The sequence below is a fragment of the Engraulis encrasicolus genome, chromosome 19, assembly GCF_034702125.1.
Source record: "Engraulis encrasicolus isolate BLACKSEA-1 chromosome 19, IST_EnEncr_1.0, whole genome shotgun sequence".
NCBI lineage: Eukaryota > Metazoa > Chordata > Actinopteri > Clupeiformes > Engraulidae > Engraulis > Engraulis encrasicolus.
The window spans coordinates 5,821,847-5,834,560 of record NC_085875.1 but is presented as its reverse complement, the minus strand read 5'-3'; the positions used below and the strand labels follow the sequence as shown (position 1 = coordinate 5,834,560).

General features: G+C 43.1%; 1 protein-coding gene across 1 annotated transcript in view; it reads left to right on the top strand.

Moving 5' to 3' along the window:
- clic4 (chloride intracellular channel 4) overlaps positions 1-12,084 on the top strand; it is a 41,774-nt gene extending 29,690 nt beyond the window's left edge. The window contains exons 3-6 of the mRNA XM_063183519.1: positions 5,043-5,168; positions 6,240-6,346; positions 8,049-8,230; positions 8,934-12,084. Of these exons, the coding sequence (XP_063039589.1) occupies positions 5,043-5,168; positions 6,240-6,346; positions 8,049-8,230; positions 8,934-9,098 (580 nt within the window). The 3' untranslated portion in view covers positions 9,099-12,084. The remainder of the gene's footprint in view (positions 1-5,042; positions 5,169-6,239; positions 6,347-8,048; positions 8,231-8,933) is intronic.
- Positions 12,085-12,714: the final 630 nt, after the last annotated feature.

Below are 12,714 nucleotides of genomic sequence, written 5' to 3'. Positions count from 1 at the left end.
GAACAGGTGAGTGATCTCTCTCTTGGTGTCTTCCTTTGCACATACAGTACATCAAACCCACACCATAAGCCATGCTCACACCACATACACTACCAAATCTGCTCTCACTGGGCACCTTCGAAACTACTTGAACTACTTGAAGAGGTGCGCTATCTCTCTCCTGGTGTCTTCCTCTCAACATCCCACAACAAACCCATACGGTTACATTGGCCCACCCGCACAACACGGCAAATACGCACTCACAGTGCACGTTCAAAACACAACACACTATGTAGACCTGCACCATGGTATTGTCTAGGACTGTAATGATACACTCACCTGACGATTCGGCTTATGTCACCATTTTTTACATATGATTCCAGACACCCCACAATATTTTAAAATCTATGAGAACTAGAATAGTTTATAGGTAGAATAGATTACAAGTGGCTATTAATAATATAAAAAGTGTACAAAATAATAATCATGATGATTTGGAGCACAATCACATCATATGTGTTTGTTTTTTGAACTAAAATGTAACAAAACTTTGAAAGGACGTATCAGGGTTCTTCCTCCTTGGCAGAAGGAGACTCTGTGTATCGTGATTTCTCCGTTCGATACAATATCGTTACAGCCCTAGTATTGTCTTAACTTACACATTACACTTCCACATTATACTCTAAATATGCACTCTCTCACCCTCCCAACATGCCGTTCTTCTGTACATGCTGCACCATCCCAAAGTAACGACACCCTACTGTTGCATCTCCCCACCTTCACATTACACCACACTAAACTAGCACCTTCTGACATATACACACCCACCCCACCAAACCAACAGCCTCTACCATACCAACCCACGTCATCGCCTCGCCACTCGTTTCTTCACCTCCCTGAGCCCAAAGCAGCAGACTGACTAAACTTTCGCCCAGTTCTCTAAATATCTCAAGGTTTTCCCAGCTGCAGGAATTCTCCCCATCTCCCTCCCTCCCTCCTCCTCATCCTCTTTTCTTCACTCCTCCTCCTCCTCCTCCTCCTCCTCCTCCTCCTCCTCCTCGTCAGTGAGCACTTCCTGCTGCAGCTGTGCCAGCCCCTCCCCACTGCTCTGATTGGCTGAGAGCCCCTCCAAGGCCTTTTGGATCAAGCCCACCTCAAACCGCTCTACTACCGCTGGAAGTGCTCATCTGCTTTTCCCATGACCCTCTAATCCCACGGTTGAGAAAATAAACAGGTTTGCTGGGTACAGGATGGGGAAGGGACAAACATAAACACGACACATTTTGAATATGGATTTGTATTTAAAGTGACTTTCTTTCTACTGAAAGTCTCCCAAGATGGAATTGCTGGATAAAATGTCAGTGAAACAGTTTGAACTCACTCTGCCCAAAATCCTTTTATTGCTCGGTTTCTCCGCGTGGCCCTTAACCAGCTATTAAGATTCCCTGCTGATGCGTCATGTAAATGCTCTCTGCCTCTCCGCTTTTCTCCTCCTCCTCCTCCTCCCCACTTCTAAAGCCTGAAGCTGGCAGTCATTTTAAGATGATTTTCAAATGGTTACTTTTACACAAGGGGGTTACCATAGCATAAAAAAATAAACTGAATAAAAGAGAACAAAGTCACAAACCGATGTACTGTATTACTGAGAATCCCTAAAAGCCCCGAGCTAAATTCACTAATGACTAATGAATGTAATGAGATGTAAAGACTATTGGAGCATTGAATGTAAGGTTAGGAGTTGTCACAAGAATGTGACCGCGTGGCTCCTTTTAGTCAGCACTTGGACGAGGTCACCAGTGGAACTAAAGGAATGCCAAGAGGGTTTTTTGAAAAAAGACGGTTCCCTCCTCCCTCAGCCTAAGAGCTCGTCTTCTGTTTCTCCTCTCAAGCATCTCTTTGTTCTTCTGGACCCTACAGTTGGCACATACAGATCAGCCCGTTTCCCGTTCTGCAAGCCGCTGTTTCATTCCACGCAAGATCTTCTTCCACCACCACCATCGCTAGCTGAAATATGTCTGACAAAAGCCACAGTGTTCAGTTGAGTGCCAGCGTATTGGCACGAAAGGCAAAGGGAAACCAGGGACTGTGTTGCCCTCTAAAGCTTCATAATGGATATCACCTGCCTTGCACAGGCTTGGAACGCAGATGAGATATAAAAAAAGAACAGAATGCAAGTGAAGTAAAGGCTCATATGTTCAATATTTTAACCAAGATGAATCATACCATGTGTCACCAATGCATCAAAGTGGAATCAAGTCTGGTCCCCTAAATGGTTGTGACTTTCCATTGAACTCAATTGATTTATCTAGACTTCTAAAGGGGTATAGCTGCTATAGGATTGCAGCTTAGAACCTTACGTCACATGGATTCCGGAAGAAACTCCTTATAAACGGTCTCTACCTTATCAATCATCTTTATTGCAGTACTTATTCGTTTGGATACCTTCATCGAAGTATTACTACACATTCACTACCCTTATTGCATAGCATCTGGTTGATGCTTTCATTCAGAATGACTGCCAACGGAGGACATGAACAACCTGGGAGAAGATGGAATGCACATGCATAGCCGTTATTACAGTTGAGTGGGGATGGTTTGTCATGGGGGACTCTTTCTTGGAAGAGGAGAGTCCTCATATGCTCCTTACGTATTGCATGGTATCACTTTTTAAAATGGTGTGGACACACTATCTGTCCTCAACTGGCTTGAGTTGACACTGAAAACCGGCTAATAAATTAACTACTGTGTGTAATGGGTGATCCATGAACAGTGTGTTGTGCACATCTTTTTGCAGATGTGTGTGTGAATGGTGAAGAGTTGCCCTTGCCTGTTTTATGTGAGCTTTGTCCATGAGGGTTTTGTTAACTCAGCATGAGTTTCTGCAGTCTTTGGCCCCTCAAGGGGACCGACTGGTAATAATTGGTCCCATGTCCTGCTCATGCTCTAACCCGCATCTCCCTCCTTGGGTGGTGTGTGGGTGGGTGTGGTAAGGGTGTTGTGGTGCGGTGGGTTGCCTGCTTCCTGTGGCCATGCCAAAGTGTTGAGTTCACTTCCTGTTGTTCGCCCCAACAGCATTTAAAAGTTGGTACAATCATTTTGTTCCAGACGGGACTGTTTGACGGACGTCAGATCTCTCTCTTTTGTATTTGGCAACCCGTGGAGTTTTTTAATTTAGGAAGTGTGCATGGCCAACACAAACAGCCCTCTCGCTCGCTCTCAGGACACAGAGTTCGTTTACTTCCACAAACGTTTAACAACATTCCCTAATTTGCTTGTCACGCTCTTGTGTAGATCTAAGGCTACCGTCAGCTAAAGGAGAATTCCTGGAGGATGCCATTTGGAGTAGTACATCATTGGGCTGGGTGATATGGAAAAAAAACAATATCACGATATGGATTACTTTATATCACGATATCAACGATATATATCACGATATAGCACAATTACATACGTTTTCAGTTATTCTATTTATTTGCTCTTTTTTTTTCATGTCGCAAAGCAACCTTTCTTTCAAATGGATCTTTTTATTCTTATTTTTACAGTTACATTAATTTATAGTGTGTATTGTGACAACATGAAATGTAATTAAATGATATTCAATTGTATAAAATTGATAAAATTACTATCACGATATAAACGATATAGGAGAAAGGTCACGATATACACTTTTATATCACGATAACGATATATATCGTCATATTGCCCAGCCCTAGTACATCATGAGGATTTTGAGAAAACATCTTAACAAAGCTTGTCCCCATTAGAATGGCCAGGACCTGTGAAGGAGCTGAACCCGGCAGTGTTAGTTAGGTACTGTCAAGGGTAGCGTGAGCAATACAACTGTAGTAATGTTGAAATGAGTAGGAAATGAATTCTCCTTTTAATTGGTCTTATTTATCTTCGGAATGGGATTATAGCACTGCCCATTAGCATCTGCATCTATGAAGATAAACCGTTCAGTTTTTTTTTTGGTCCCTATAGTCGCTAGCATGGGAGCTGGGTGAGAGGAGCTGTGTTGTGTTGTGTTGTGTTGTGTTGTGTTGTGTTGTGTTGTGTGGAAGGGCCTTTCATCGTGCTGTCATTGTGCCGGGGAGAGCACAGTGCAGCCATCTCTAGCCACTGTGAGACATCTGGAACAGCATGTCCACATTTAGAGTCCTGGGGGCCTGGATGGAACAAACACACTTGCACTCTGTCACCCCCTGGCAAATCAACATGCAAGCTTGTCTGTCTGTCTGTCTGTGTCTCGCTCTCGCTCTCTCTCTCTCTCTCTCTCTCTCTCTCTCTCTCTCTCTCTCTCTCTCTCTCTCTCTCTCTCTCTCTCTCTCTCTCTCTCTCTCTCTCTCTCTCTCTCTCATGTATGTGTCCACCCTCCAGATAGAAAACGTTGTCTCTTTTTCTTTCTGTCTCTTTCATCCTTTGACAAACGCATGGGTACACAAACACACGCACAAATACTCTGTTTCTCTCCCCCTGACAAAATGGACTGTGCATACAGTATGTACATTACGCACAAACACACTCGTATGTTGAAAGAGCACAGGTGTCTGTGAGTGTGTGTGTTTAGAGCTGGCTTGAGCGGTCTGGGGGGGCCTGGAAAGCTCCAGTGTGCCAATGAGGCGTTATTGTTCAGCATAGGGGGCCCTGCTCCGACTCAGCCAGCCCATGCAATAAACACAGGAGTGATAATGAACAAACAAACACATGAAAATGAATACATTCTCTTTTGGCAAATTGCTTGTCGCTTTATTAAATCGTTAACCATGTTTTTGTGCATGAGTTGGAATTCTCATCAGTTACCAACAGTGCAGTGATCGGACCATGGAAATATGCTGATTTGTTGAAGATTGTGCCTTCAATTAGAGTTTCCATAAATCATTCTTCACATGATTTCCCGATGGAAATTTCAGGGAAGTGGAAAATGACTGAGCACCAAGCTTTTGCTGGTGCACTCCACACAGCGTGCACTGCAGTCAGATTTTATGGAGTGTAGCCTTGCATGCAATATACTGTATGTTGGAAGTAACCCTGTTCTGTTCTGCGTTGTGCTTGCTCTTCCGCAGGAAACCAGCAGACCTGCAGAACCTGGCACCCGGCACCCACCCGCCCTTCATCACCTTCAACGGGGAGGTCAAGACGGACGTCAACAAGATCGAGGAGTTCCTGGAAGATGTCCTCAGCCCCCCCAAGTGAGTTCAGTGTTTCCCACAGACAGGGTTGCCAGATGAGGCTGATTATTTCCAGCTCAAAAAATGCTCAAAACCCGCCTGGAAGCACTAAATCCCGCCCAATTCTATTGACTTCTATGGACAAAAATGTGACTTTTTTTTCTCCAAAATCCATTTTTTCCCGCCGACGGCCATCCTAAGCAGCCCAGTTGGGCGGGAAACCGCCCAATCTGGCAACACTGCCCACAGACCAAGTAGCAGGGCGTGGCCTAATGGTTAGGGCAGATGTTCTTAAGATCAGAGGGTTGAAGGTTCGAATCCGACCCATACCTCTCCCCACACCTCCATCCATGGCTGAAGCGTCCTTGAGCAAGGCACCTAATCCCAATTGCTCCGGGGACTGTAACCAATACCTTGTAAATAATCGTACGTCCCTTTGGATAAAACATTGGGGTGGGACAGTGGGGATGTATGATTGATTGACTATTCCAACTCGGCAAACAATGACAGACACATAACTGAAATGTCAAAATTGACACTGTCTACTTTCTAGGTTTTTTCACACAGGTCTTATTAAGGACTCATACCGGGCTGGAAAATCAGCAGAATTGTGAAGATGCAATATTGAAAAATTCATTTGTCGTGTTGAGTGCAGTTGGGAGATATGATGTAATTCATAATTATGACACTGTCTATCTAAATTTGTTACTAAATGTGTCTTCTGTGGGGGCCCAGAGCAACCTGTAGCCTAGGGCCTAGCCCATCTTAATCCGGCTCTGGACGCATCCCACCCAAACGTCACAATTGGTTTGTTCTGCGGAAGACCCCCCCTTAGGGTGTGTACCTTTGAAAGATCTCATGAGGGTTGTTTCATGCACCAAAATGTCACTACTAACATGCTGGCTATGCACTGGTCTTAAATAGAAAAACTACCAGTATCACAAAAAGGCATTGGTGTTTTTTTTATATTGCTATGTTTCTGTTCCCTCCCTGGGTTGAAGAAATATAGCCATAAAAGTTCCAGAATCAGAAAATAGCAGAGTTTTTAATACTGGTCGTTGTTTGTGTTCTTGTGCTATGTTCCTGTTTTAGGTATGCCAAACTGGGTGCCCGCCATCCTGAGTCCAACACAGCAGGCATGGACATCTTTGCCAAATTTTCAGCCTTCATCAAAAACTCCAAACCTGATGCCAATGAAGGTGAGTGTTGTCGAACAAGTGAGGCCTAAAAAGTGATGCCTTTTTCTTCTAGCTGCTCTTCAACTTTCTCTTTGCTTCAACAACACCCAGGTTACTTGTGGCATATGCCTACACTAGTCACAGTACGTAAATAGATTGATTGGATTCCATAGATTGTGCCGTGATGTCACTGAGAGAATCAAGAAGAGTGGTGGTTGAGACACAGAGATGGATGACCGAGGCAATTTTCCTGAGTGGTTTTATCACGCCATATATTCGCTGTGTCCCCTCATTGCTGCCAGTGGCCTTTTAGAGCTCCTACCCTCTGCTTGCCCTCTTCCACCTGGCTATCTGTTCCCTTGGCACGCACTGTTGTGACCCAGCTCTACGCATGTTTACACACCCAAATTACCCCAATTAGCATGCATATGTCATGTTTGCACAATAAAGACAAAAATACTCGTGTATAAAACTGTGATCGATAATTGTCAGCTAAGCTTATCTTGGAAAATAAAAGCCGCCCAGCCTGTGTGCCCTCTCGTAAGCTGGGTTTGTTGACGACGACAGCAATGGGTTCTGCTAGCCTGCGACTGTCCGCATTTAGCCTGGCACAGTGAAAGTAAACAGTGAGGGCAAACATAGTTCTGCTGCTTCACTTTATACGGAATGACAGATAAGGCCAAGCTTGTGTACACAAAGCCGGGCCAACGCACATCTTTTAACACGCCACAGGGAGCGGAGGAACCCTACGGAGCGTCTGTATTACGCAGTACATACACACAATACATCTTTGTCTTCCCAAAGACACAGAGGTCTCTGACCTACACTTTTTGAAGACAAGAGTACATGCTCAAGACATGTTGAACAAGGTGGTTTAGTCAAGTAAAGACTGGTGCTGCCCCCTTGTGGAATGAAGTGGAACAGTTTGAATGGGCTTCTGAATCTTCACTGTATAGTTTACCTCACCTTTGGGGCATGTGGACTTGCAGGTAGACAGTCAAGTACTTGTTTGTTTGTTTGTTTGTTTGTTTGTTTGCTTGCAATCAAGTAGAATAATTTAAACTGCCTCTATTTCTGATGGTGTTTATTTTACCTCACAATTGGTCCCTAAATGTACATCACTGCAGTTGGCATAGAACCATCAAAAATAAGAAGAATACAGCAATAGTAAATGTATTTAAGCACCTTTCAAAATTCCCAAGTATACTGAAGCATGCATTGTATAGTGAAACAGGCTTCATTGCAGGCTCTGAACATGGAACCACCAAATACAATGAACTTTTGCTGAAAGTGTGTCGTTTGTGTCTGTGGTGTGGTCATTCATGGGAATATTCCAAGAACCAGTGGTAAACCAGGTTAAATTAACCCTTAGGTAGTGGGACAGGTGTCATTTAGTTAAGAAAATGGGGACTCCAAGCTCTTCTATTACCAGTTTAACTGGGCTTCTTGGAATAGTCCCAGGTATTTAGCAAAGGAGCAAATACAACAGGGGTATTTTTTCAAAGTGTATTGTTTTCATCTGGTGTGATGCTGCAGGTCTTGAGCCTAGAAGCAAACGGAACCTCTTGAATTGGCTTTTTTCCCCCCTAAAAGTGTATTGTTTGTTTCTGTCTGCGGTACAGGTCTTGAGCATGGAAACAAGCACAGCAACTTTGCATTGCATTTTTTTTGCTTAATACATATTATTCATTTCTGTGTGTGTGCTGTGGTGTGGGTGCTGCAGGTCTTGAGCGCGGCCTGTTGAAGACGTTGCAGAAGCTGGACGAGTACCTGCGCTCTCCGCTGCCCGACGAGATCGACCACAACAGCATGGAGGACGTCAAGGTGTCCAGCCGCAAGTTCCTGGACGGAGACGACATGACCCTGGCCGACTGCAACCTCCTGCCCAAGCTCCACATCGTTAAGGTACGCCGCACGGCACGCAGTGGAGGGGGATTGCATCATGTTTGTCATTGTGTGAGAAAGCCATTCGATTTCATTTTTTAGCTTATGAAAGGGTTTAGTTTTATGTTAAACCCATTGATGCCTAAAATACCTGCCAAAAAAATGCCTGCTGAATGCCTAAGCCCTTGTTGGGAAAGTTGCCCCTCAGCCTATAAAAAGCCAATACCTCAGCCTCTGATGCACATAAAAACAAGAAATAAGTTGCATTTAAAACCCAAAGACCCTCATCTTGCATTATAATCTGTTCATTCAGCTGTAACTTACCCACATTTTTATTAAAAAAGAAAAAATCTCAAGAGCCTGAATGCAGCGTATATGTCGCTCCAGGCACCAAAGGTCAAACAACATATACGAGTCATCAGGCTAAAATGGGTTAAATGAACTTTGATATACAAATTGAACTTGTTTAAGACCTTGTGCACAAGGCTTCAGTAATACAGGTTTCCAAACTCCAAAATCTACATTTCATATTATATCATGTATTATGCCTAGACTTCAAATTGATCGATACCGGTACTGTCTTGTTAATTTATTTGCATGATCAATGTGTGTGTGCGTGCGTGCGTTCGTGTGTGTGTGCGTACGTGCGTGCGTGCGTGGTGAATTGTCGTCATGTTTAATCATCACATTTGAAGTGTACGGATTTCCTTTCTACACCCTGCAGGTTGTGGCCAAGAAGTACCGAGGCTTTGAGATGCCCAAGGAGATGACGGGCATCTGGGGTTACCTGGGCAACGCCTACTCGCGCGAGGAGTTCACCAACACCTGCCCCAGCGACAAAGAAATCGAGATAGCCTACGGCGACGTGGCCAAGAGGCTGGTCAAATAAGCCCCGTCCTCCTGCCTTACCTTCCCCTGCCCTCCCACTCACCCCACCCACAGCACTGGGACTGGTCATTGATTACACAAGAAAGAAAGAAAAAAAACTATGGACTCCTTTTTTTTCTTCTGTCTCTATTTAGAGCAAACCCAATGCATGATTTATTTTTCCTTTATTTTTTTATTATTTTATTTTATTTACATTTTTCTCCCTTTGCAACCCTTACGTTGTCAGCACCACTCTCTCTCTATATATATATATATATATATTTCTCCCTAAGGCTCTTGATATATTGATCTATTTCACTGATTGAGTTATGTTCCTTTTTTATTATGATGATGTGGGAAGTAGTGAAAGGTAAGAAAAACAAAGTGTCGAGACAGGTGGGAATGTAACCAGCTGTCATGCAGCAGAGCTTTACGTATACACTCGCCTTCATCTGTAGCACTTCAGAATGAAGTGACTTCCACGCTTCTCGAAATGCCGACTCATTCTAGATGAGCTTATGGCAGTTTAGGAGATTTCTTTTTGTTTTGTTTTTGTTCTTCGAAGGCTTACAGAGTTTTAAAACACAAAAGTGAGGGGGAAAAAATTAGAAGAATTGAACGCTCTTTATTTTTCAGCTGAGTAAGTTTAAACAGTGTTGTAAGCTCCAGTGTTTTTTTGCTGAAGGTTGTTTGCGAGCAGTGCAGTGGCTGTTTTTTGTGAAATGTTAACGGTTTAGCAGTTTTTTACAGTTAGAAAGGACCGGAACATACCTTTTATGACCAAGGCCCCATTCTCAGGTAGACTAAAACTGAAACGGATAAGGTGACCTTGTGGTTATTGTTTGTTTTTGTTTGTTCATTTGTTTGTGTGCGAGTACTGTTTTACAGTGTCCACAGTCCTCTCTCCTCCCCCTAAGTCTTTTTGGAGTATAATTGGGGCTTACGTAAGCAGAAATGAAGCATGCCCAGTACACATGTGCACATGGTGACCTGACGCTAGGTCTGTAGCATTCCATTTCCACATGTGGAATCCGAGAAAATCCGGCCAGATTAACCGAAATGAGAGAATGGCAGGTTATCATGCAAGGATCATGCAGGTTATCATTGAAGAAACGCTAATTGTAGTGTCTTGCACATTTTCTGATCAATATCTGAAAATAACATCTTGGTCTTTCATTGGATCAAAAAAAAGATGAAGGGAAGTTATTAGTTTGTTTTTGTAATTGACGCATGTGTTTAATTTACAGTACTCTGCAGTTTAACTAAGGGGGGGTACTTGACTGAGCTGTGATTCTAATGTGGGCCAATAATTGGCTGAACGCGATTAAAGAGTTGATGCCTGTAACTCTTGCATTTAAAAACAAGCATTCATACACTTACATGGTGTACTCAAACTAGGAATCTAGGAATTGAATGGAATGTGACCACAAGACTCCAATCTAATGATCAGACACTCATTTCATGCGATATGGCTCGATATATCTTATAGGAGACGATGACAGAATCTCATGCATAACATTTTTTTACGTTTCACATCTCTACAAATACAGCATACACTGGTCACTTTAAATTAATATATTTTTAATATTCACATGAACTGTAGCCGTGATGCAGCAACAGAAGGTTTTTTTTGTTTTTTTTTTGAGGTTCTTGAATTTTAATATGTAGCTAGCCATCATTTTCAGATCGTCAAGGGACTTTGTAAATATTTTCTTTCCACGGCTGACATGTGAAATGTATATGTTCACGTCTTCAAAGGCGAAGTTCCGTAGTCCTATATTACATACATCACATGCTTATTCCTTTGGCCTTCTGACAGTGTTTTGTCTTCACTTTCGTGTGACGAGAAAGCCAAGAAAAGTGCAAAAGTAGAATTCGAGACATATCATTGTATGTGACCTAAAGTTTGGTGTGTAGTGTGGCAGTAACTTGTTGCCTTTCTAATGACAGTAATGACTGTAAACCAGCCCACTCCCTCACACACACACACAAGGAGTGCGTCTTAATATGCGACCTTGCCTCCTCCACTTGCCTCCTCCACTTGCTTCTCGTCATGATGACATCACTGACAACAGCATTATATTTCAATATCTTGCAAAAGCTCAATTGTAGAGTCTTTTTCTCATTTGCAATTGGGATGATGAATGAAAAACAGTCCCTCAAAAGTTGTTGTGGCTAGGCTGACAGCTGGGAAACTTTATCGTTTTCTCCACGGAGGAGGGGCCAGGAGGCGGGACGAGGAGACAAGCGCAAGTGGAGGAGGCAAGGTCGCATATTAAGACGCACTCAAGCACTCCCCCCTCCATTCTAACATGCCCAGGGGGGATTCCAAGAACGTGGTGCCGTAGCAAACCAGCTTAGTTTAACCTGGGGACTGTGGTAAATCCCCTAATAGAAGAGCCTCGATTTCTCATTTTATTAACTGAATTAATTAAACCTGCAGGTGATCTATTAGTCGGTTTACCGCTTGTTGTCGCATAACTTCTTCTCACTTGTTGTCAGGAAGCATTTTTCAGGAAGCATTATAGTTGCTTTGACTACCCTTTGTTTGATTCAATGCAATTTCCCCATTGGCAACTACCCAAGTTGCTAAATGGCTGGCAACAACGCTTTTGAGAAACACAACCCAGGTTTATTGACTTAACCATGTCCTTGGAATGCCCCCCAGATGTAGTGGAGTGGACAGAGGTTCACTAACAAGGAAAAACACTGATGTGCCTTTGATGACCTTCTGAGCACCTGGCTCGTCTGTGCTGGTCCCACGCGGTCAAGAAAGGGGATCAGGTTCCTCCCCCACAACAACGACGACAAAAACAGCTTCTCACTCTCGACCATTTGGATGCTTTTTTGGTTTTCTGTTTTTTTCTTGGTTGTTATTTTTTATTACATTTTGCACCAGGGTCTTGTCATACATCTGTCAGTATGGCCTGAGTCCTGTGGTGCATTGATCATGAAAGCTCTGCATGTTTGCCACCAAGCTCTCATCAATAAACTGCTGGCAGCTAGTAGCTCTTCAGTCTTTTTCCGTCCTTGTGTTCTACCCTCACAGCAACAACAACAAAAGCCTATGCCACACACAGCCTAAGCCACACACAGCCTATACAAACATCTTTCAAAACATTGATTTGTAAGGTGTGGTATGTAAAGTTTTTTTTTTTTTAAAGTGGGGAAGTATGTAGGCCTAAACGCATGTAACTTCTATGTTTGGGAGCCAGTGTTACTAAGTAATATACGTTCATGCATGTAGATATAGTAAAGAAAACAACGGTAAAATCAAGTGATACAAAAAATAACTCCCAACCTGCCGGTGTCCTGTCAATGTATTGCCCATATGGGAGATTAGCCACATAATGGTACTTAATGGTACATAAGGGGTTAGAGCAGTATTCTTCAACACTAGGGTCAGGACCGCATGTGGGGTCACCTGAAATATGACAAAAAGATTTCTGGTAAATATTACTAATTATAACATAACTAATAAATAAATATACAGACTGAAACGCCAGATAGAATCTAAGACTTAAATAAATATCTATAGGTTCAATGGCATATAGGTTGGGTTATAGGCGTTAAAAGGAACACGTATGGCCGTCCCCAGAAATTTGGATTGTGAAAATGGGCTCCTGGGCCAAAAAAGG